The sequence below is a fragment of the Misgurnus anguillicaudatus genome, chromosome 7 (assembly GCF_027580225.2).
Source record: "Misgurnus anguillicaudatus chromosome 7, ASM2758022v2, whole genome shotgun sequence".
Classification (NCBI taxonomy): Eukaryota; Metazoa; Chordata; class Actinopteri; order Cypriniformes; family Cobitidae; genus Misgurnus; species Misgurnus anguillicaudatus.
This window is the reverse complement of record NC_073343.2, coordinates 37,329,801-37,356,636: the sequence shown is the minus strand read 5'-3', so window position 1 is coordinate 37,356,636 and position 26,836 is coordinate 37,329,801. Positions and strand designations below refer to the sequence as shown.

Sequence of the window (26,836 nt, the reverse complement as noted above, 5' to 3'; positions counted from 1 at the left end):
GCTTTGTTTATCATTGATAATTGATGGTTCAGTATGAAATAAATGTATAACATTAAGTAAATAAAAATAATTTATTTTAGTTAAATAATATTCACAAAATTTTCAGCTACATCTAAGTTACATTTTTAATGATATCAACTTAATTTATTAGTAGACTTCACTGTGATTTTTTATTGATTTGCTTTTATATTTTTGATTCCATCTACTCAATTTAATTTGTGATAGGAAATTAATGTAATTAATGAAATCTAATCGATTTCATAGCTTTCAAATTTACTAAATTTTTTTAAGTGTAAAAATGCTTCACCAAAAATATTGAGTAGGTAATAGTAATAGTTTTTACAGTGTACTCCGCTATACAATCATTTCAACACTAGTAATCACATTAACAACAACCTGGAGTATTCCTGTAAGTCACAAACCTTCATGCAGATGTATGAGAAATGCAAAGTTTGAATCAGGTTTAAAGACAAATGAACACAGTCCAGCTTTGATTTTCCACTAAATTAACTCATACTGTAATAGACTTGAAACTGTAAGACAAATTCACAGACAAAAACAAACAAACCATGAGCCAGGATTTATTACAGCATACTGACTGCTCATGCATATAAAGATTTGTTATAACAGCAAAAACATCCACAGCCAATTAAGAGCGCTAACATGAGACACAAAGAGAGAGAGAAACACATTCACTGTCTCATCACTGTTAAAATTAACACTTTTACTCTCATTTTCTTGAATCATTTCATCAGGTGTCTGTTATGTTCAAGCTGCTACAGTAACTCAAGAGACATTTAAGACAGGATTTGTACATTCCCATACATTCATTTATTTTTCAATCCGCCACAAAATTAAAATTGGCCACCACAAAAAGATGTTTGCACATTGCGTTTATCACTACCTGTCTTACATGATAGCAGGGCTGGACTGGGACAAAAATTCGGCCCTGGCATTTTGGCCCAAATCGGCCCACACAACATACACGGCAAAAAATTATTTTTAAGAAAAAATTTTCATAATTTTTTTTGGCTTGTTTTCGGTAAAAATATCAAAAAATTCCTAAATTAAGATGCTTTTTCTTGATGGACAAAATGACCCAAGAAAATAAGTCTAGTTTTTTAGACCAAAAATATTAAATTTAGGTGGTTTTGTGCATAAAACAAGCAAAAAAAATCTGCCAATGGGGTAAGCAAAAAATCTTGAACATTTTTCTGAAACACTAAATGCAAGAAAAATTCAAGAAAAATTTGCTTACCCCATTGGCAGATTTTTTTGCTTGTTTTATGCACAAAATCACTTAAATTTAAAAATTTTGGTGTAAAAACTAGACTTATTTTCTTGGGTCATTTTGCTAATCAAGAAAAAGCATCTTATTTTGAGAATTTTTAGATTTTTTACTGAAAACAAGACAAAAATACTAAGAATTTTTTCTTGAAATTCATTTTTTGCAGTGTATAATTACAAATATCACCCATCTTTGCATGCCTTTAAATATGTATAGCAATAGCAACTCCAATTCCATAAAAGCACTAAACCCAATTAATAGCAGGTAGAAAAGAGCGAGAGTTGACACAACAAACACTTCTAGAACGTGTTATTTGTTAGTTTAGTTTAGTTTAGTTTAGTTTAGTAATCCACACTTATGAATCCTAAAACAAGCTTCATGCAATTGGCAAAATTTGCCATTGAATTGCTGACTTTTTACAAAATACAAGTCCTCCTTACAGTAATATTGAAAACTGATTATTACTTGCAGTACTTACAGGAAAGTATTCACTACATTCACTGAACTAAACTACTGTGATTACAGTAAGATATTTTTTACATTATCTGTCAAGTGTGTTGTTATATACAATAAACATATATTTTGTCTGTAAGCAGATCTCCTGGATTGTTTGATTTTGCTTGAAGAGAAATGATACATTTTGAAACTATTTTATTGCAGCTTTGTCACCATAATTTTGTGTTTTTGTGATAATTTTGTGTTTATCAAGGGGTATCAATCTAAACTTGTGTTTTGAAAGCAGTTCTGCTTACCGCAGGGACTACACTCACTTCTCCCTCGTCTCTCTGACACTTTGCGTGCTGGTGCTGCCAGTGCCACCACCACCGCCCTCATCATCATCACCAGCGACGTGAGTTGAAGATCGACATTTGTGTTATTTTAACACGTTTTTCGGCGTCTGCCTGAAGAGCCTGTTTCTTTTTGTCGCGCAGTTTTTCTGCACCTCCCTTGCATTTTTTTCCATCTCTCTCTCTCTGTTTTGACACGTGAACTGACCGACGATGCACGCTCGCTTGCACAGAGACCAAAGCGGTGATTGGGCCAGCTTAATGTCATTAAAAAAAAATAACCAATGGGCTGCTGCTGAGTGGGCCGGTCTAGCTGGGAAAAAAGGACGATGACTGGGCTGGTCAGTCATTGGGCCAGCGTAATGTCGTTTAAAAGAAAATAACCAATGGGCTGCTGCTTAAATGTCAGTGGGCCGGTCTGTTTAGAAAAAAAAGACGCTAACTGGGCTGCTCAGACTAAAGATAGTATGAGATGGATCGGCCCAAAATGTACGTCGGCCCACCGGGAAACTGCCCGGTGTGCCAGATGGCCAGTCCGCCCCTGCATGATAGTATCTGTATAAAGACCCGTGGCATTAGTCGACGCACTCCGCTGAGCCTCATTTAAGTTGCATTTAAGCATATGGACGTGCATGTCGCGAATGTGCCGCTACAAACTGCAAAAATCTGGAATAAAGTTGTACTGTATGGTGTTCCTGATTCTCAACCTGTGGATGTTTTTCATTGCTAAAAGGGAGTTTGGGAACTTACAGCAAAGCACAGATGACAACAGGTTTACTCAAGACAGTGCAAGCTAGCACGAAGGTAAAGCTAATCTTTTACATTATAGCGATGACGTTGGTAGTGACGATTCTCTGTGATCAATCAGTGATCTACGGTGTTTTTATGTCACGTTTTGGTATCAGCTCGGGGTGCTAGGAACCCCAACCGAGGTGGTACTGTACTAAAAAAGTATCGGGTACTACCTACTGTACCCAGTAGAAAAGCCCCCAAAAGTAAGCTGACCCGACCCAAACCATGGGGTACTATGCAGTGGAAAAGCGTCATTAGATCTAAAAACCCAATCTCTGACCCAAACTTAAAATAAATGTGTATTTGCCGAACAGACCCGAGACGACCCAAACTATCTCGCGTGTGTGCATCAAGTCCTTTCCAACCCCTACTCTGTTTGCCAAGGGCGCTTGCAATCAACTTTAAATGCACATTTTAACCTTGGTGTCGTCTTCAGATAACAAATGAAAATAAATAGAGCAGTGGGCCAAATTGGTTGCGAGGCCACAGGTGTCTTTCTCTGACTGATGCATGCGGGGCTGCAGACTGCACACACACGTCAGTGCCTTTACATTCGGGTCCAGTTGGGTAAAAACAATGCCACTGGTTTAGGTCAGACTCGGGTCTAATTTTCTAGCGTTTATCTTGGGTCGGGTCTTTCTTAAAATATATATATATTTATGCACGTTCGGGTATAAAGTGCTTTGGGTCATTCTGGGTTTGGGTACATTTCTTTGCACCTGAGAAGACCTCTATGCTGTTTATAGTCAAGCCACCGAAGAAATTAAAAAATAATTACTGCTACAGTCATTATAACATGACTGGTAATGTTATAAGATAGCGAACTCATGGAAAATACATTTCTCTCTCACCGGACTTGTGTGTGACTACTGTGAGGCAAGTGAGGGTAAACTTTTTTCTGCACTGTTTGCATTTGTATTGTTTTACTACTCATATTATATATAGTATTATATACGTGTGTGTGTGTGTGTGTGTGTGTGTGTGTGTGTGTGTGTGTGTGTGTGTGTGTGTGTGTGTGTGTGTGCGTGTTATATTATTTATAATACACATAGCTTTATTGATAATTTTAGGAAGGGGGCACCATCCCCACCTGGTATTTCTGCCTACGAATGTAGCATAAAATAAAACGCGCTTCCAGAACAAGCAATACTTTTGACTTTTATTTTTCTGCAATATTACTAATAATAATTACATACAGAATGTGAAACATCAAATACATTTTGTTACAGCAGGTTGTTATTTTAGAATATAAATATATAGTAGTTTATGAATAAGTTAAAATTATTAATGAAGGTTAAAAATGTCTTCATCAGGAAAGCATTGACTTAAAAAAAAGAAATCCAGGTTCAATGCCTAACACAGCTTGATCAATTCAAAAAGATTTCAATTGGCTGTCAATATATAATTTATATATTTTCTCTGTATTGCTATTGTTATAGTTGTGGAGTGAACGTCTTTAATATCTTAATGTAAAACGATTTTTAAACTTTTTCTGTATGGTAATCGTTCATGCTATCATTTACTGTGGGTTCACACCCGCCGCGTTTGAGGCATCAAATTCGCGTCTAACGCGTCTAGTTTGCCGCTTAACATTTTGAGTTTACTCGCTTCATTTGCGCGTGAAAGCCGCGTGTGAAATTCTAGTCATTGAGACTTTCACGTGGAAATTCAGGTCATGGGAGGGGCTTCTGCAACTCTGCTCACTTCCTATAATCATGTCACTACTAAAGCAAGCTCCTGATTGGTGAATGTGGCGTATTTTTCTGCCAAAGTTCAAATTTTTCAACTCGCGTGTTTGCCACAGCAACGCTCAATACGCGCCATTGACGTGAACTAGACGCGCGAATGAAGCGGAATCGCATCTACCGCGGCACGTTAAACACCTAATTCGCACCGCAAACCTCCAAATGCGTGTCAACGCGTCTTTACATTAAAAATCACTCATGCTTGATGCCTGTACCGCGGCTGGTCTGAACGCAGCATAAGATGGGTTTATAAATGTGGGTTTACAACAGCCATGTCTGAGGCATCAAATTCGTGTCTACCACGTCTACCTTGCCGCTTGAACATTTCGAGTTTACTCACTTCATTTGCGCTTGAAAGCCGTGTGTGAAATTTTAGTCCTCAAGACATTCACATGGAAATTCGCGTAATGGGAGGGGCTTCTGCAACTCCGCTCGCTTCCAGTAATCACGTCACTACTAGAGCAAGCTCCTGATTGGTTAATGTGGGGAGTGTTTCCGCCAAAGTTCTAATTTTTCAAATTGCGCGTTTGCCACGGAAACGCTCCATGCACGCCATTCTCGTGAACTAGACACGTGAAAGAACCAGAATCTCATCTACTGCGGCATGCTAAACACCTGATTTGCACCGCGAGACATCCAGACGCGCCAACGTGTCTTTACATTGACTTAACATTGAAAACACTCACGCTTGACACTGGTGTGAACGCAGCATAAGACAGCTCATTGTCCAAAGACTCGTGGTAAAGCCGGAAATTTACTTTAATTAATTTCAAGTGAATAATCATTTGAGATAGGAACATGTTTATACAGTACTAATGAAATGACAGCCAGTAGAGTAAATATTTTACATGAGTTTTAACAAGCCATTAAACATTTGTGCTGTAATATGTTTACAGTAAGTATATAAATACCAAACTCATTACAAACATAGACCTTCATGTAACAGCCATTAAAGCAACAGTAATAACTACAGTGGTTTCAGTGCTTTCTGAGCATCAGTAACAGTCTGGGTTATCTCAGTGACCTGATGAAAAGCTCTCATCTGATTGGTCAGCGTCACGTTCTTTCTTCTCTTCATGCATCGTGTCTGTTTGGCCTGTGATGACAGTCAATCACATTAACACACAACACACAACATCCTCAGAGACACAACTCTCAACCTGCTCTGGACTTCACAAATCCTACTTATCCAACCAGAGACGTGCGATGGGAAATAAACATTTTCACAAAACCTGAATGAACTAAGAAAACTGCAAGATCACAAATAGCATTTTGGGAAAACAGTATTGGGTTTAAAAGTCCCATCGCATCTGTTTCAGTGTGATAAGGCTTTCAGACCCTGACAGAATTCAACATTCACGTCAACTCTACAGCCTATTAGTCCGATCCGGCACGATCCATCAGTAAAACACAGTCTGACATACAGAAGAGATTGTGATAGCTGCTCATCTTAACAGAAAATCAACTCATTTATACGCTGCATTTAAATAAGTAAAACTAAGGTGAATCTCACTCAAATATAAACTCAGTTTTAGCTGTATAGACATTAAGCAAAACCTTCATCTGGCTTCCACCGAATTAAGAAAGACGTCTGAAATGGCCAAAAGCTGAATAGATGATACCACGGTGTTCGTTTTTCGAATTAAGGTGCAAAGGAATGCATTGTAAAAATCTGTTAAATTGTTCTCTGATATCTACATAGAAGGTTTGTGGCTTTATTAAGGGCGAAAAATGATCCAGAGTCAGTTTTACAAGTCCATTCACAACCCTAGGATTTGCCTTTAGAATTAAATGGTCTATTATTACCTTTTTTGAGAAGGTCATGAATAATAATATTGAGCTCTGCTCTGATTGGCTGTTTCTCAGAGCAGCTCCTTCAGTAGCTCTGTGTGTGTAAACAGATCTTATGTTTGAGTCTTTATTAGATGAAGATACAGATTTTGAGGAAAATCAAATATTTTGGAGATTATTGATTGACGTTTCTGAGTGGTAAGTTTGTGTTTTTTTCAGTATGGACCTGCAAATGTAACTTTGACGTCAATAGTAGAACTTTAGAACGCAAGCATATAGCATTAACTAGCATATACCATTAACTAGCATATAGCGCTAAATTAGCAGTCACAACTTTGTTTTAAGCATTGTAACAACATTGTAGTTAATTTAATGTTGGGGCGTACATCTGGACTGTAACGTCACAGTCGGTGTTATGTTGAGATTGGTCTGTTTTCCAGACCAATTTTGCATGCACGAAGTTTACAATTGTTTTTATTTTTTTTTATTGAATTGCACAAGGTTTACATAAAGAGGAGGAAACAATCGTGTTTGAGGCTCATGATATGTCATTACCATGTACACAACTCTTATTACTCTAGATACGCCACCTTTAAGGTACATTTAAGGTCTAAAAGCCAAGTTCTTCATTCAGTCCATCTATACACAGTTGTTTATGTTTGTGTGTGTGTAAGATCTGCAGATGACTGACAGGTTAAATATATAGAGAGCAAATATGATGAGAAATGAGTGCATCTATCTGCTCAGCAGTCTGTGAACATGAGAAATGGTGCAATATATTTTATAAGTTCGACAGACTGAATTTCTGTACGGGGAAATGAATAATCATGGGAAAGTGGAAGTGGTGTAGAATTGATTGGTGTAGTAAAGTCTTACTGTACCTGGCCATGATGATTTTCCATAACATGCGTTCAACAGCTAAAATAAAAATGAGAGAAATAACACGCAGGATGAGAGATGATATAGTTATGACTGTTCATGTGATTGAAACATGTTGCATAAAATGACATGCGTCTTAATATAGGTCATTGTTTCAAAGTACCGAGCCCCTAAGGTGACATTGGAGTCTAAAGTCTAAAGTTTAGTAAAAAAATCTAAAGTTTAGTTTCATGTGCTCACGCAAAACCTTCATGTGCAGAATTTTTTGAAACTATCGCGCGCGCACGTGAAACTAAACACGGTAGTTTCACGTGCGCTCGTGATAGTTTCACGTGAGCATGCGAAACTAAACTTTATTTAATTTTTACTCCATGTCCCCTTAGGGGCTCAGTATCAAAGCAACTTTACATAAAAAGAAAAAATCACAGAAAATGGAAGAATTATAAAATATATAGCACATACGGGCAGTTTCCAGGACAGTGTTTAATTTAATCCAGAACTAGGCCTTAGTTATGTTTGGACATTAAAGTCGTTTTCCAAGCATACCTTACATAAAACAATATTGGTGTCCATCTTGAGACAAAAAATGGCATTAATATATGTTAAGATATGTCAGTACAAGGTGTTTTAAAAATGAAGACAGCTCAAACATGCATTTTAATCTGGGACTAGGAAACCACCCCATAGAGTAATAAAATATAAAGTATTATTGCATAAATAGAATATAATTCACAGATGGTAAAATACCTCCTGATTGTGTTTCTCGAGTTTCTCACGTTGTTCTTGTTGATCTTCCTGAAGTCGCTTGCTCTCCTTTAACTGTTTCAATGCGAGCTGTCGATGCCAATATGAATATACATCATTACAAACAAATCTTTGTTAAACATAAACACATGAAACTAAATTAAAAGCTTTACCTTCTTTCGCTCAGTAAGAAACTTTCTGGTATTAGTGCTGTTTAGCTCTCGAACCCGTCTGTATGAGCGTGCCCCATAAAACCAAAGAGAAAAGAAACCAAGTGAAATTGCACAAGATGACATAAAATCAGAGAGAGAGAGAGAGAGAGAGAGAAAGAGAGAGAGGATTGTAAAGGGATCTGCTGGTATAAGCAGATATTACCGCTCTCGTTCAGCTTTGATCTTAATACTTCTGTCATGACTGATGGCTCGACTGCTCTCCATTGAGATCTTGGCTTGTTTTCTTCTCATCTCCTTACACTCCCTGTATGGACAAACGTTCACTGTTTGCTTTATAATGTTTTTATTGCTTTTTGCTAAAAGCTGCATGTTATTAAATAGACTTTAAACTTAACAAACTAACATCAAATAAGTGTTAACTGCACATATTTACATAAAAAATCTTCTTTTTAATTTGTATTTTTGACAAACATTGAGTGCAGCTTTTTATTGTAAGTAATAATGTTATTGCACAATGTAAAAAACCTAAAACTAAACATAACAATGAAAAAGTTGAACAAATGTTATTAAAGTCATAATTTCACTCTTAATTCTCTGATGTCTAATATAATCTCTCGCTGACTGCTCTTCTTTGTGCCATTTTAGCTGTTGTGCCTTTAGTATGCAATAAATCCTCTTTTACTAATTCTGTACAATAAAACACAGAAACAAAATAACATTTGACAAACTGTTACTCGTAACATTAGATCTTCTGATGTTGGTTATAATATCATATTATAATTAGGGCTGTCAAAAGATTAATCGCGATTAATTGCATACAAAATAAAAGTTTGTGTTTGCATAATATATGTGTGTGTGTGTAGTGTGCATTTATTATGTACATATAAATACACACATGCATTTAAGAAAAATTGTATTTATGTACATTTTTTATTTATTTATATAAAAATAAAAATATATATAAATTATATATATATATATATATATATATATATATATATATATATATATATATATATATATATATATATATATATATATATATATATATATATATAAAGTAAATGTTTCTTAAATGCATACATGCATGTGTGTGTATTTATATATAAAAATGAATTACACACAGTGCACACACATATATTATGCCGAAAAAAACCTTTTATTTTGTATGCAATTAATTGTGATTAATCTTTTGACAGCCCTAATTATAATCATAATAATAATGCATGTGTAACAATATCTATGTAATTGGACAGACAACGTGTCTAAACACAGGACAGGCATCATTGTTTGCCAGATTAGATTTGAGTAAAATCAGTAAGCACATTTTTACCTCATTATTCCTCATGGTGTGATCTTTTAATATTGTAAATATTTACAACCATAAAAGTGTGATATCTTTGCTTTTTTATTACATATTTTACAATAATTCAACACTGTAAGAACAGATACGCCCTATGAAGGGAACAAGAACGCACACACACACATACACACACATACATTGTGTAAAACAAAAGCCCATCACAAACACTGACAGGAGGGAATCCAGTACGAATGAATCGTTCTTGCTGATAGCTTCTTGTTTCTGTGCCCAATTCACTGAAGGAATTATGCAAATGAAATAACAGCACAAACCCGCCCACAAAATTAAACCTGATTTCAATTTGCACGGGGTAATTCCCCGACCAACAGCCCTGCGTCTGAGGACTGAGGTTCAACACAATCTCATACACATTCATAAGACTGAACAACTTTATCAAAGAGCTGAACCTGCAGATCAACTGGTAAAGCATTATGTTAACAACGCAAAGGTCATGGGTTTGATCCCAGTACACACATAAAGATATACACTGTAAGTCGCTTTGAATAAAGCATCTGCCAAATCCAGTCCGTTTAAAACATCATGAAACTTCAGCCAGGGAAGACATCAGAAAAGACAACATTATAGCAGAGATGATGCAGGTCATTGTCCCGATCCCACTGATAAAAACATGTCATCCTTCACATAAACAAGGTTCTGTGACCTCTGACCTTTCATGGAGAGCAGAAAGTCGACGGGTTTGTTCCTCTTGTTCCTCCAGCATCAGCCTGTGAAGTTCTTCACACCGTTGAAGGATTTGTTGCTCTTTCCGTTTCTGCTCTTCGCTCGAGTGACGTCCGATCAAATCTGTCATCTCGAGCGCGTGAACGCTGACCACGTCCTTCACCTGTCACACCACAACACAACAGTTTGTTTAAATCTGATGTAAAGCAAGGATTTACAGAGAGATCAGAATGAACTGAATACCTTTGTTTTGTGATTTGTGATTAAAGCCTTGATTTGCATTTCAATGTCTGTTCTCATTTCATGGCTGTGACTCTCACTGAAGATGAACAAATAATGATAGTGAGTCATATTTCACATTGATGGAGAAAAAACAATTAAATATAGAATTTAAATATAATTATACATTAGTATGTCTAAAATAATAACAAAGGACCAGATTTACTAACAGCTAGCTCCAGCACAAACCATCATATTGGCGATAAGTAACGACGGGCGGGATTTTCTAAAGACGCGCGGTGGATAATTAAAATCAAATCAAAATGTATTTATAAAGCACAATAAAAACAACCACTGTGCTGGACAAACCTTGCTAAAAAGAGCATAAGGAGGACAAATAAAACCAATGATGATAAAAGATACTTATACTCTAATAAGGATTATAAGCTTTAGATAATAAATACGTTTTTAACTTTGATTTAAATTCATATTCTAATGGTGCTAATCGGAGGGAGACTGGGAGACTAATACGCAGTTTTGGCCCAATGACTGAAAAGGCACGATCACCCCTCAGCTTCAGTCTAGATTTAGGAACCATCAGCACTCTTTTCTCAGAAGTCCTCAACGGTCTAGCAGATATATTTTGGCTTAAAAGATCACTCAGGTATTCAGAAACCGTTTCACTTGGAGCTTTAAAAACAAACATTACGATTTTAAACTCGATTCTGTAACAGACCGGCACCCCGTGCAAAGAGAATAATACGAGGGAAATATGATCAAATCTGTGCGTGCCAGTCAAAAGTCTGGCAGCCGCATTTTGAACCATTTGGAGTCGAGTTATGTTTGTTTTACTTATTCCCATATTAAGGGAATTACAATAATCGAGCCGCGAGGACACAAAATCACGGATCACTCTTTTGAATTAGTGCTGAAAAGGTGTGGTCTAGTTATTTATGTGACCTTATTGCAAATGCATTTCTAGGAGTTTCCCTTTCAGACGCAAAATTTATGGGAGTAGATTATTTAAATGATTTACTAATGTTGGCATGTTTGATATCACTGGTATTTGCGTCATAATTTAATGCCAAAAAAGCATCGCTTAAAGGAAAATCTGACTTTTTCCATGTTTAAGTGCTATAATTGGGTTCCCAGTGATTCTATCAACCTAGAAAATGTGAAAAAGATCAACCCAGTAACTGAGTTTTGGTAAACCACTTTTCTGCATGTAAACAAATAGGTCATTAAAATTTGGCTCTCCTTATGATGTCATAAGGAGATCTTATTATAATAATACTGCCACTTAATCTGCCCTATCAATGCAGAGAGAGAGAGAGAGAGAGAGAGAGAGAGAGAGAGAGAGAGAGAGAGAGAGAAAATTATTCACAGCACAATTGAGTTTCAATTGCCACAAACCACCATTATGGTGATCAGTGTTTGAATTTCATCAGCTCATTTGCATTTGACAGGACAAACCCAAAACACCAAATTTTTGCTCGCACCTACAAAGTGTCAATTTTAACATGTTATAACAAATTATAGATATGGTATTTTGAGCTAAAACTTCACATGGACACCAAAGATTTATTTTACATCTTAAAAAGTCATGGCCCCTTTAAATCATTTTACACTTGAAATGGCTGCAATTGTTGCTAACTAAAGAGGCGCCACAGAGAGCGTGTGATACAAGGCAGAGGATTGTTTTAACAAGTAACACTTTATTTGGAATGCCAGATGAATATATTATTCAAAAATGTTGTTTGCCAAGCCATGTTAAATTGCTGGAGTTCTTGTAAACCTTCATTTTTGGTTCTTTTCAGTAGCCTGGGTTTCCCATGCTGCCTTGGGCGCAAATTTATTCACATTCCAAGTCTAGCATGGAAACGGACCTTTTTTGCCCCTGAAATAGGGAACCAATCACAGAACGGGGAGGGGGCAGCAAGACGATGACGACGTCTATACGACACACCGAGGCAGTTTTGTTTATCCAATGCGGGAGCAGCAGATGGCAAGTTACTTTTCAATGCAGCCTTAGATAGTGTTCTTAGTAGTTTTGAGCGCAAGTTTATTTAAAAAAAAGAGCAACTTTTGGCATTAAACAATTTTATATCCAAGAAGGATGTTTGGATATAGCAAGACATGATAGCCATGAAGTTTTATAGGACCAACCTGCTAGGCATCGTCGTAGACGAAGTACAATTAACTTATAAATGGTAAGTGGTATTTATTAATATCATATTGTCATTATGCCTGTACTGTGGTTGTCACGGTGTCATTAAAATTAGTTGCTTTTCAATATCAATATACAGCTACTGGTTTAGTTGCATAGCTTCCAGCTGTGTGCACATGAACTGATAAAAGTTGTTTACGTTTGAATTCATTTGGTATAATTGAAACGATTAGCTATGAGCTACGTACAGACACATTTGATAGACATTCGTAGCGCCTCTGGGCATTCGTAAACCACGCCTCAAATACGAGAAAATGAGCATGTGGTTCTCATTCTCTGTGAGACTGGTCTGGTGTTAGCCAGGCTATCTTTTCAGTGTACTATGGCTTCATTATCTGGAATTTCACACCCCGCATTTTCCGCTGCAATATCCGTGGTGCTGAACTCAAGCACATCAGGTGTTAGTAGATCACCAGCACCTCATCAGCTCTGCTTATTAGCGAACCTGAACTAATTTGCGCTGCTCTTAATACTGTAAATTGCGTTATTCATTATGGAAATCAGCTGTTGCACCCGTGTTATTTAATTTGCGCCTTTTTACTAAATAACCCACAGATATTATTATTATTATTATTATTATTATATTACCACTTCCATCTGCACTTTTTTTTTAATTGTGCTCTCATGCTAATTTGCCATGTTTAGTAAATCTGGCCCAAAATGTGTTAAAAATCACCTTAAAATGTGAGGTGTCAGTGTAGGACACTGTAGGTGTAGCTTATAGTGTCCAAATACTTTGTTAAATCATTATATGAAGAGTTCAGATGCAAAAGCCTCTTAGTGTGTCTGGCATGTTTTCTTGTAAATGTGTATATTATATCACACTCTTATTTTTAGGTGTAGTGATTTCATTTTAATGCAGAGGAAAAGGTTAGTCGTCAGTAAATGAAATGCCTTATTTACTTAAGTCATTTTTATTGGTATTTAACAAATTTGACTGCAAACACCTCAAAGTGCATGCGTGCATGCATGCAACTAGAAACGTCAAAATTCGAAAGGTAAAAATGAAGAAGATTTGTATGATAATGAAAAATGTTAAAATTTGAATCTTAGCTAGCAGAAGCACCAGAAGTATCGTACATGAGTATGATGATAAACTGATTTAAACACATTTACTTGGATTTCTTGATGCTTTTGAAAAGTTGTTTCTCCAGAGTTTGTTTCTCTTTAGCATGTTGAGCATCAATCCTGTCCACCTGAGCGCTGTGTGAACTCTGCAGTGCGGCGTGTGCCTGAAATATGAAGCAGGATCATTTCTCTTGTGACTTTCTATCTGTGCCGTCGGCTTTCAGCCTGTCTGACTTCAGTCTTTGTGACACTACAGGATCAATTCAATAAAGTTAAACACAACAAAGACCCCGGGTCACCTTCATCTGCTTCTTCTTCAAAGCGTTTGCCTCCTTCTGCTGCTTCTTGACTAATTTTAAGTAGCTCTGGGGAGACACAAACATGAATGCAACACATTTCACAAATACAAAAAATCCAACACCTTATTCTGTTTCCTACCTTTGACTGCTTTAAATCATCGATGGTCAGTCGTGGGGTCAGCATTGATGTGTCTAGAGGTTTAAATCAACAAATATATTGTAAAAACCTGAACAGAAAATAACCTGCAGCTATGTCCTTAATAAAATTGATCCAAATGCATTTGGTGTCAGCAGTGGCATTGTGTTTATAATGAATAAAATTCAGATATTTGTATTATTTCTTAGCTGAACGTGTTTGGCGTACACATGCACACAAAAACAAACCAACTTTGAGCAAATGTTTTAGTTAAAGTCAGTGAGAATTAAATTTTAGACCAGGATTCAACTTCACACTGTTTTACTATTTAGTTCGTTACGTTTAGTCCTGTGATTTATTTGAGATGTATAAGAGTAAATATTACCCTCTTTGTAACAGTTGACAGTACTTTGGTTGCGTTCAGATTTCTGCCTCTCTTTCTGTGGCAACATCGCGGTCCGTTTGTTACTTCTCATACAGCTGTCATTCGGCACATCAGCGATATCTGACTGAATAAACATCCAATTTATACTAAATAAATGCACAGATAATAAAGTTTCAGGAACGCAAGAAAAAACTACATCATGAAGGTCTTTGGAGAATTTGCACCAGTGAGTCACTTTAATGCAAAGTTTTAATGATAATAACCGATTCATAACATTAAGCAGAGTACATAAAGGGCTTATTAAATAAAATGAATGCCTTATGTCTCAAGGTCTTGTGAATTAATAATGAAGACGCTCACTGTTTCGATGCCCATGGCTTTCATTTGGTCGGTTCTCTTCTCACAGATGGATAAGTACTTTCTGGGATCCGACAGAGCATCTACGATAGCTGAAAAGACATTATACAGCATGTGTGACACTTGTGACAGGACTCGATGAACCTGTCTGAACTCGGCATCACACTAAGCTTTTATTTGTCAAGTTGAAGGTTTCCTAACCTCCGAAACCGTCAGGCACGTATGTTTTGAGGATGATGTTGCAGAAGACCGTGGCCAGAGACAGAGGTTTGTTATATTCATTCCTCAGAGAGATGTGTCTGTAACCCGACTGCAACCCGTCCAGCGGCAGAATTCTCTGGCCGATCAGTTTACCGCTATCATCGTACACAGCCACTCGGAGGACAGCGAGGTCTGGGAGGATTACCTGTGAAAATCAGGTATTTGTTTCTGTTATTCTCACAGGAGGACTTTCAAAACCAAAACTACTGTGACTGACATCGACTTTTACATTTTTTTAAAGTTAATATTGAGATGCACTTGAATGCAGAAAACTTAAAACCATTGTGTTGCTGTGATTTACTGATTTAGTGTGTTTCTGGTGGTTGCCAGCGTGTTGCTATGCAGTTGCTAGGGTGTCACAGTGTAGATGCAAGGACATTGCTAGGTGATTTCTACAAGAGGTTGTTGCCAGGATGTTGCTTTAGCATCCCTTCAACTAAATATTTTTCCACATTTTGAAGTAATTCACAATCAATATCATGCATGTGTTAAACACCGGTGTGGTGTCATATATAAATACCAATGGTTACGTTACAAAGATATTACAGTAAAAAAAATCACTTTTTGCATATTACATAACATTTTAAGTTAAACTGAACTGATTTTCATGTGAATATCATGCTTTCATGATATAAGTTTTCATTTATATTGTTAACCCGATAATGCATTTTTGTTTGATGCCTCTTTTATTTTCATGTTTCAAATAAAAAACTGCATTTAAACAATAATGGGAGGACCACCAGTAATACCACCATGACTCCATGTTGAAGACCCTTTTTGCAGTGTATATGAAGAGTTTGGTTCCAAAACGCAATAAATCCATTTTGACAAATTTCGGTAAAAACATGTTTTCTATATCAAGAAAGTGACAAGATGAAAACCACTATTTTCTGTTACAAACTTTCACATAGCATCTTTAGGTTATAATAACAATAAAAATTCAAATCCATAACTTGATTTTCAAAGATTTATTGTAAAAACTGATTATTTTTTCCACAAAATGCAGTAAATCCATGACCATTTTTTTTTTCAAAATAATCTATTGGATCAGAATAAATGTGCATTAATTTTTGCCTTTTAATATTCATTTAGTTGAACAGTTGTACACACTGATAAAAAAATAAACATTAATGGCATTAATCAAAACACTTACTTTGTCATATAAGAACACTGTCATTGTTGCGGTTATACTTGAGGTTGTCGCTTAACGTTTTTCACAGCGATCAGCTGTAAAATGTTTTGGTCCTGCTCGATTCTCGTTGACTGAGTAAAATAATGGAAAGTTTTTCATAAGATCCTCTGGGGTCAATGTGTTAGCACGAGAGAAGCTTGATGCTGTCGGGAGAACAAGCACCCGCCTCCCGAGTGCCTCTCACGTAAATTATTAGATGTTGATGGCTTTCCCGTCACAGAAAACCACAGGTTGTTTTTGTTTGTTTGTTGATCATGAAGTACAAAGTAGATGAGAAAAACTAGGACTCTGTGTACTCAACGCGCCGCCATTGTTTGTTTACATTGCGTGGAATGCTGCGCTGTAATTTGTGGAGCAGATGTATTGTATTTTGTAGAAAAGGAGGAGTGGCGTTTATTGCGTTTTGGGAAAAAAGGGAGAAAAGATGACAGAATAACATGGCGAATATTGGATTTCGCGTAAAAATAAGAATTTACTTGTAAATACTCATTTTTTCCAAAAATGGCATTTATTGCGTTTTGGAACCAAACTCTTCATATGTCTATTGCTGATGTTTAAAAAAATCTGCATTCATTAATATGCGTAACTATTTTAATGATGTCTTTTCTGTCCTTCTGTGCCTTGAAAGTTGTAAGTTGTGTTGCTGTCAATGGGGGCTCAAAACTGTCATGGTTTTTATTAAAAATATTTTAATTTATGTCCTGAAGATGAACAAAGGTCTTACAGGTGTGAACGACATGAGGGTGAGAAATTAATGAGAAAATCTTCATTCATTCTAAGATGAACTAACGCTCCACCAGATGCCTTAAAGCAATATTCCACTTTCAATCATTTACTCACCCCCATGTCATCCAAGAAGTTTATGTCTTTCTTTGTTCAGTCGAGAAGAAATTATTTTTTTTTGAGGTAAACATTCCAGAATTGTTCTCCATCTTTATTGGACTAATCGAGGCATAATAGTCTTATCAAGCAAACCGATGTCATTTTCGACAAAAAAAATTATATATATGTACTTTTAAACCACAAATTTTCGTCTTCCACTAGCCGTGTGATGCGCTAGCATGACCTTACGTATTACATAATCATGTCGAAAGGTCATGCATGACATATGCGAAACTAATACTCCAGTGTTTATAAGTGTGGAGAAAAAGAGACCGCTCAGATATTGTTGTCTGTGGCATGATAATAATTAATGTTTTGTGTCAGTTTATTGTCCGCAAGTTTATCCTGAAGTAATTCATATTTTATAAATTGTTAACGAATAGGTCATAATCAATAATGCTTGTCTTGGCTAACACCTTTAGTAATAGTTTGGCTTACCTGGTTTTGTACAGTCACACATTGTCAGCATTATTCACAGACTTTACATTTAGCAGGTAAGGTGATGTATTATAATCATTAGACTGTAGTGTTTTCATAATGGCGACCTCTATAGTAACATCTTCATTCAGCACGTTTCTATATAATTAAAGTTCATGTGGTATAATTTCTGTATAATAATAGTGGGCTTTTAGAAAATGTCATACATATCATTGTTATTCTGAATTATGATATAACAACATAAAGAATCAAGACCTCCACTCTTTAGGGTACAAAGAACATTCGTACTGCCATATTACATTATATCATCAAGAGACCAAACACTGGCCTGGACTTTTAAAGGTTACCTTTCTTAAGACGAAGGGTTCTGCTTCATACACCGGGTTTAGAACGTTGTTCATCACCATTCTCGTGCGAAACTCTTTCCGTATGGTGTCTGTGGGCAGTCAGTACATGTCCACTTCAACATATGTACCGATCTTCTTATCAGACAGAAACTGACCTGATATAACCTGTTTAACAAAACATCCGAGTGTTATAACAAACACATTTAAGGCCTAAATGGGGCAATTAGCGCGAGAGCGGAATTTCAAGAAGCGCAAATGGGAGTGGTAATAAAAGTGGTTTACTAAACAGGTGCGAATTAAATAACACAGACACAACAGCTTATTTTCATAATGACCAACACAATCTACTAAGAGCAGCGCAAATTAGTTCAGGGTTGCAAATAAGCAAAGCTGATCTTGAGTTTAGCACCACGGACATCACAGCGGAAAATTCGGGGTGTGTAAGGACAAAAAATAAATGGTTTACAAGATGTTTTGAAACGTCTGGTATTGTGTGACTTCACCTAGTGAATGATTATCCACTGTGCGTCTTTAGTAATTCCTGACAGTCGTTATTTAACGACAGAATTATGGTTTGCGCTGGCGCAAGCTGTTAGTAAATCTGTCCCTTAAAGTGCACCATCATTTATTGAGTTATGGTGCGTTCACACCAGACACGAATGAAGCGTTAAGTGCAAGTGTTTTAAATGTTAATTTAATGCAAAGATGCAATATGCGGCACAATTTGCGCAAATGAGGCAGTGCAAATGACGCAATTTGCGTGGATGAAGCAGTGTGCATTGAGCGTTTGTGATATTCGCAGCGCGGTAACCAATTAGGAGCTTGCTGAAGTAGTGACATGATTGCCACGTAGCAAGCAGAGGCAAAGGTACAAAACAACATCATTAAATAAAATCATTGTCGCTGTATGTGGACACCCAGAGCTGGATGATGCATCTTCGTACTTTTATAGGAATTAAAAGGATCTTATGTGAAGAGTTTCGTTGCAAAACGAGATAAATCCGTTTTTAACATTTTTGTCAAAACATGTTTAATATTATGTTTATCATGATATTATTTTGTTTTATGGTGCTACTTAGCTGTATCTTTTAAGTTATGAAGGTTTAAATCAAAACAAACCAACTGCAGTTGCATTGATATTAATTGGAATGCACAACCAAAAAACAAGATTTAGCAATGAAAATCTTCATATATAAATTTAAAGGAGGAGTCCACGATGTTTGAAAAACGCGTTGGAAAAGGAGACGGGCCGACTACCAAAACACACTTATAGCCAATCAAATCAAATCAAATGCCGGGTTGCGTATGTGTGGGGCGGGTATATCAACAGAAGGTCCAGATTCTATTGGGGTAGGGGCGTGTTTGTTTAGGTGATTTCAAATATCAACATTGGCTTTCAAACATCATGGACTCCGCCTTTAACAGGTTCGAGTTTAGTTATTTAAAAAATCGTACATCAGTACCTGAACACTGCAGGTGGCTGCGATGACCCCATCCACAGGTGTCTCTGAAAACGGGTCGAAGGTGCGATCCGGTCGACGCATAAAATCTGGCTTCAGAAGATACCTGACAAACGCAAGTGAGCAGTTCACCTCAAACAGACACATTTTAAGACAGAAGAAAGCTGTTCATTGTAAGAGCATCACCTTAAAGCAATGATCCATTTAATAACGTCCCTCATGTCTCATATTGAATTTACACCACTAAACAGATCTCTAATGGTTACTGCGCTGCTTCACCGTGATTAATGTGTTGATTAACATGTTTGGAGTTTCACACCGCCGTGACTCGACTCACAGCGTGGATCACATGATGGCACTATCTGATGAGAGGAAATTAACACTGCCAACTGTTGATGTGTTAAGTAAGCAGCGCAAACGTGAAGTGTGAATGTGTAGTATCACGTTACAGTATAAGTCAAGCATCTCATACTAGGATCAGCTGAATACATTCATACCTCATCCTGCAGTATTTATACTACGATACATAACCTTAATACCTCAGAGCATTCGGTGTATTCAAGAGGGCCACAGACTGAATCTGAATAAATCTCACACATTCACACTGAAGGAGATTCCTGGAAATCTCTAGACATTAAAGTCTTTTTTGTGTGTTTTGCTTTAGGCCAGTAAGCATCGCCCAGAAAACGCTTTAACATCATGACTTGAGTTTTGATTTGTTTATCTCTATGTTGAATACATATATATAACAAATATAACTGGTTGATTTATTCGTTTTTTTTTATCTGAATAGTTTGTACAGAAACTGAGGAGTCAATAGTAGTGCAGGCTCGAAATGAAGCTTTGACTGTCAAACATCTGAATTATTTGGATTTAAGTAATGAATGGTGTGATATTTGTGTGTCCTTACCCGCATGAGCCGTTGTATTCAAACTTGCCCTGGTTTAGCTGCATGGCCAAATCTATAAGAAACAATAAACTGAAATTTACGCAATGCCAATTTAACCCTAACCCTGTGATGATGCTTTGCAACAATGAAAAAATGCGCTTAAAGCGCCTAAAGAAATACACTAAGCTGGGTGGTTTTAGTTGCTTAATGGCAAAATAAAAAAAATCTTGCTATCTTATTGGTTACTTTCTTCAACACACATCTGTAAGATTTTCCTCCACCAGACATGGAATAAAGTCATCATTCAGTAAGTAAGGAATAATTGACGACGGAAAATAATGCACACCCAAGGTGGTAATGCGGTACGACATGAAGCGGAGTGTCATTACACTGCGGGTGTGCATTAGTTTCAAATAATTCAAAGGAACGGAGTCAATTATACCTCTTATACCACGGTTACCACAAACATTGCCCTGGTGCCTATTTTTAAGACATTTGACAAGTTAGGTGTGCGGTTATCGAAAAATAATGCATACCCGTGGAACATTTTTCAACAAATCAGAATAAAGCATTCAATAGACCCGTGGTATAATGTGGGATAACCATCTGATCTTTACCATCACTGTACCATGGTAACACCACATTTGGATTGGCACAAATACAAACACTTAATAATTTACAACAGTTTTTCTAAATATTAGATTCATCACCTTTTTTGCCTCTTTCCTGATTTATTTCTATTTAAAAGGCAGAATGTTGACATCATGAATGACAAATGAAATCCTGACAGCAGACAGCATGATCTCTGTGTCAGGATCACTCTCATTCATAATATCTTTAAATCCCACAAAACATTTCCAACATGAGCTCCTGTTTAGTATTTCACCTGTACATTCGTCTTATGCTTGACTTTAGATCTATTTCTGGGGGAAATGTGAAGTGCGATGCAACATTTTGAATGTTAAAATAATTTTTACAATCACCTAAAGCCAGAGACAACTGTTATTCTCCAAAGAGTCTTAGCACTGCAGCACTATTATGTAAGGAATAATTGATGACGGGTCGTTGAATTATTAGAAAAATAATGCACATCCGCATTGGTGGTGATGCCCGTCACTATTCAAGCTGAGATCAGTCACCAGCATGACAGAACAGCTCATCACACGCTCCTTATGATGTTAAAATAAACAAAAATGCACGCACGTGAAGACATGTATTTAAAGTCATGCACTTAAAAAGATCAAACGATCTCCAGACAAATCCCGGACGCATTTCTGTAATATCTGTGTGAAAAGGTTTTTGAGATGCTCGCTAAACTCCTTGTAAATGTTGTATTTTTATGCATTTTGGACAGTTGGTCTGAAATATGTTTGATCTTATTTGCAAAAAAACAATGCTGCTTGTGACAATCACAATTCATTAGCAATTTATTAGTAATCAGGCCTTATTTGATGCGAGTCAAAGCACGATTGCTGTGTTCGCCTGAAAAAACGAATCAAGTAGGGGTGTGACGAATCACAAAACTCGGATCAGGTTCGGATCACATTGAGGCACGGATTGGATAATTTTTCAGATCAGCAAAAAAAGGATGGGAAAAATCTAATAACAAATCAAGAAATAACAAACATTTATAAAAAAAGAACATAGTTGCACATTAAGTAAGATCTAAAATTATCATTAGGTACATAAAAAACGAATGATTATTTAATTTGATTATTTACAATTAAATAATAACACTGTACAGTAATTATTGTATTAATTAAATGTAATTATTATTTTTTAGAGCTAAAGAAGTGATTTTCTCTTTGTCTTGGGTTGTTAGATTAACATTAATGACACAGACTTAAGTAGGTTAATTAAGGTTACTTTCTCTTTAAGAACAAATAAGCACAGACTGGTTTCTGCTTTTAATCTATACATACACTTAAGACATAAATAAAATTAGTTTTATTAGAAAAAGAATACTGGAAATAATTTTGTTTGTACTGTATGTGCCCTGTCAAGCACAGAAATATTTAATGTCCGCTTGCTTTTGCAAACGCGTCTCTCCGTGTGTGCAGTACTGAGTGCTCTTACGTACGCGCACACACACAGACAGAGGGCGAATTACAAACAGCACAACATACTGTAAACAGTCGTCCCACATAAAAACGTTATGTTGTTTTTCGTTGCACTATAGCCAAATGTATTTTAATACACTACAGTATGAGATACAGTAACGCAACTCTCTGAAGTTTACACATTAAGCGTTCTGAATCTGCTGATCTTGAAGGATGATGACGTCTGACTGGAGCTGGACAGACACATTCAACCGCATGTGGATTTGTATGTATACTGCTCACTTTAGCGCCTTTTTGTTTTTAATCACTGTAAAAAAAATCACTGTTTTAAAATCAAATGTTAACATTGGATTTGAGGTGAAATTATCCTGTTATTATGAATCCAGCTTTTGGGAAGGATCTGTCAAAAAGAATATGCTGATGTGACAGAGATTATGTTTCATGAAAGCGCAGATGGACGCCAGACACGGCAACATACGCCTACCAAGACGGACATTCTGCTGCAGACGACATATGTGTGTCTGTGTGTGTTTGTGTATCTGTGTGTGTTGTGTGCATTACCTGGGGTCTGGAAGTTCAGAGAAACCATCTGGCAGCCGGCGTTCCAGAATATCTGAGGTATATAATTACTCGAGTCCACTCGTCCTCCTTTAGGGTAGATTCGACTCATCTGCCGTTTGTTGTAGCTGTGGATCTCATTCAAGGAAATAAGACTGGGAAGGTTTCAGGGATTTCTGAAGAATCGGTCTTTTATTTTTTAGATCTTCACACTTTAAACACAGCTTTCCCCTCCAGTAAAGTTTTAGGGCTTACTGACTCAGTAGGTATATGGCTGTTTTTACACCACAAAAGTACTTTGAAAGTGGTGGGAATAAGAAAAGAGATGTGACTGATCTCTCATTATAAACTCCAGACCCTTCAGTCACAGACCTCACTTCAGATTCAACATCCACACAAACACACACACACACACACACGCACACACACTTTCTGACCCTTCAAAGACTCTTTATTATTCTACAGAGATTTTTCTGGATAAAAACATCTTTCATTTCACTTCAATGTGACACACTGTGGCCTATGAAACCATAAAACAACAAATATACTGGTTAACAAAACAACAAGAATAACATGACTGCGATATTCCCTAGTTGTCAAATCTCAAATGAAACATAATTCATAGTTATTATGAAAATAAAAAGGATACTTCACAAATTCAATGGCGTTTGTTCTTAAATACCCTAAAGTGACAGATTCATTGAAGGAAGACATGTTGTGGTGGATATTTTTCTCTGTAAACACACACAGAAGAAAACATTTGTTAAAATCATTCAATAATTTCATAATAAACCAGATTTGATCTTCCAGTTTGTAAATGTACTGACCCTCAGCTTCACCAAAACCTAAAAATTTCACCGCCTGGGCGTAGTTGACTATATTGGAAAGATACGGGTGGATATTTGTGGTTGCTGCGACGTACGTGTACGACTGAATCAAAGCAAGTTCATCTGCTACGTTTGTTTCTCCGGCCTGTGAAATCAAAAGAGATTCGGTGACAATAACTGAAAGGAAACTTTCATCTTTGTGCCGTCTCAGCTTTACTTTATGGATGCAGCAGAAAGCTTTAAATCAAGCAGAAATGTGACCAACAAAACCACTCATAAGAGTCAATATTTGATATGCATAAATAAGTTTTCCATTGATTTATGGTTTGTTGGGATAGAAAATTATTTGGCGAAGATACAACTATTTGAAGAACTGGAATCTGAGGCTGCAAAAAAATCAAAGTATTGAGAAAATTTCCTTTAAAGTTGTCCAAATGCAACACATATTACTAATGATGATAAATACATTTTTGATATATTTATGGTAAGATATTTACAAACTATCTTCATGGACATGGTCTTTACTTAATATCCTAATTATTTTTTTATTTTTTTTTGCATAACAATTTATTATTCTGACCCATACAATGTATTTTTTGGCTATTGCTACAAATATACCCGTGCGACTCATGACTGGCTTTGTGGTCCAGGGTCACAAATATAAACTCCACACTGCAAAAAATTATTTTCAAGAAAAAAATGTCTTAGTATTTTTGACTTGTTTCTTAAATATAAATGCTGTTTCTTGATGACCAAAACAACCAAAGAAAATAAGTCTAGTTTTTAGACAGAAAATATCAAATTTAAGTGATTTTGCGCATAAAACAAGCAAAAAAAAATCTAACAATGGGGTAAGCAAAAAATCTTGAACATTTTTCTTAAACACTAAATTCAAGAAAAATTCTAGAAACATTTGCTTACCCCATTGGCACATTTTTTGCTTGTTTTATGCCAAAAAATCACTCAAATTTTATATTTTTTGTCAAAAACTAAAGACTTATTTTCTTGGATAGTTTTGCTCATCAAGAAAAAAAATCTTAATTTAAGAATTTTTTGATATTTTTACTGAAATCAAGACAAAAATACTAAGATTTTTTTTCTTGAAAATATTTTTTTTTGCAGTGTATTGGATGACACAACCATATTGACAAGCCTTATTGTTAATATTTGAAGAGTTTCATTGCAAAACGAGATAACTCCGTTTTTAACATTTTTGTCAAAACATGTTTATTATTCTGTTATCATGTTATTATTTTGTTTTTTGGTGCTACTTAGCTGTATTTTTTAAGTTATGAAGGTTTAAATCAAAACAAACTAACTGCAGTTGAATTGATATTAATTGAAATGCACAACCAAAAAAATAGATTTCAAAAAAATAAAAAAACGGATTTATCTCGTTTTGCAACGAAACTCTTAATTTCTTTAAACTATCAATATATGAGATTGATGTAAGAACCTTTGTGTGTGGTTGCGGCTCTTCATCTTGACGGTCTTCCTCGCTGATCAAACATGCGTGTATCCGCTCAGGATGAGCTTCATTATACAGCTCTAAAATACAAACAAAAAATGTTTTTTGCCAAAACTGGTTCTTCTATGACAGGGGTACCCAAACTCAGTCCTGGATAGCTGGTGTCCCGCAAAGTTGGAGATGCAGGACACCAAGTGTGAGTACCCCTGTGTGTATGGCATTATAAAGCACCCCAATCTCTAAGGGTCCAGACCGGAGAGTTATCAAACATTCTCAATTTGCAGATAAAACAAAACGGTTTTGACAACCTCATTGGTACCAAGAAATAATTCAAATATCACAACACTGATGAAATGATAAGATGTGCTTCTCTCACCAGCAGACATCTCCTCCTCGGTCTCATCTTCAGAGATGTTTGTGGAGACGCTTGGCTCTCCAGCCTCCATGTGCTTCTTCCAATGATCCAGCTGCTCTGGAAACCAAAGGTGAAAGTTCATTTCATGTGAAAAAATGTTTGGAAAAAACACCCTGCATTACTAAAATGAATTCAACTTACTTTTTTCAACCTCTGGCTTCAATCGTCTGTTCTTAATGAGAATTTTTCCCCTGAGGTCATTGGGAGAGGGCAGTGGTTGACCGGGCTCCATCTACAAGACAACTTCATTTTAAATAAAATGATAATCTGTATTAAAGAGGGCAATATTGATAAAGAGATCTTGAAGGAAGCACACACCGGGAAGTCATCCAGCGGTTGCTTTAGGAGCAAATCTCCAAAAATATCCTCACAGTATCGGGCCAGTTTATACTGCTGAGGTTTTCTGAAACACAACACAAGTAAATTCAAAGCTTGTTTACAGTTTATTGTAAATATATTTTCAGTCTTTAACATAGAAAATGTATCATACATACGTGCAGTGGTTCTCAAAAGACAAAATCACAGGAAACTCGGATGTTACAAAGGCCGTTTCCTTAATTCCCTGAATAACGTCCTGCATTAAAGAAGGGTTTAAATATTGTTTTCAATACAAATATTTAATGCATTTACTAAAAGAAATGCAAGGTAAGGATTTATTGTTGACAAAAAAGAAAAGGTCCCGTTATGTACTATTTAAGCGTGTGCATGACATAAAATGTTTTGTAAACAAAATTCTTTGCAATCTTTCATCAAATATAATTAAAGTAAAAGGTCTAGTCTTTTTGGCGTCAGTCAAATAACCAATTTCATTCACAATATAGAGTAAAAAGGGAATGTCATATCATTCTGACTTCTCAGAAATGCTGCTAAACAGACAATTGAGCACTGAATCCTTGAAACTCTAAGTTTGTGTTCACCTTGAAAAGCACATCTGTACACATGGCCTTCCCATGTGTGATTATCGGATCTTGATCTTCACCTTTCCCATCCCAGCAGTCCAATTCAACACACCTGACAATACAATACAAAACCACATGACCTGGCAAATTCACACACAAGAAGACAAAAGAGCCAAAATGATTTTTCAGGTTTCCAGTGAAATAA

At 36.2% G+C, this 26,836-nt stretch overlaps 1 protein-coding gene across 1 annotated transcript in view; it reads right to left on the bottom strand.

Moving 5' to 3' along the window:
* Positions 1-5,453: 5,453 nt before the first annotated feature.
* The window catches only part of plcb4a (phospholipase C, beta 4a), a 30,523-nt gene continuing 9,140 nt past the window's right edge, over positions 5,454-26,836 (bottom strand). The window contains 25 exon segments of the mRNA XM_055172539.2: positions 5,454-5,709; positions 7,286-7,322; positions 8,031-8,117; positions 8,201-8,258; positions 8,403-8,504; positions 10,232-10,407; positions 10,488-10,563; positions 13,807-13,922; positions 14,058-14,123; positions 14,197-14,249; positions 14,579-14,702; positions 14,939-15,027; positions 15,137-15,341; positions 18,056-18,220; positions 19,519-19,621; positions 20,426-20,477; positions 23,026-23,150; positions 23,672-23,756; positions 23,850-23,994; positions 25,306-25,397; positions 25,694-25,789; positions 25,874-25,964; positions 26,051-26,135; positions 26,227-26,306; positions 26,650-26,743. Of these exon segments, the coding sequence (XP_055028514.2) occupies positions 5,630-5,709; positions 7,286-7,322; positions 8,031-8,117; positions 8,201-8,258; positions 8,403-8,504; positions 10,232-10,407; positions 10,488-10,563; positions 13,807-13,922; positions 14,058-14,123; positions 14,197-14,249; positions 14,579-14,702; positions 14,939-15,027; positions 15,137-15,341; positions 18,056-18,220; positions 19,519-19,621; positions 20,426-20,477; positions 23,026-23,150; positions 23,672-23,756; positions 23,850-23,994; positions 25,306-25,397; positions 25,694-25,789; positions 25,874-25,964; positions 26,051-26,135; positions 26,227-26,306; positions 26,650-26,743 (2,482 nt within the window). The 3' untranslated portion in view covers positions 5,454-5,629.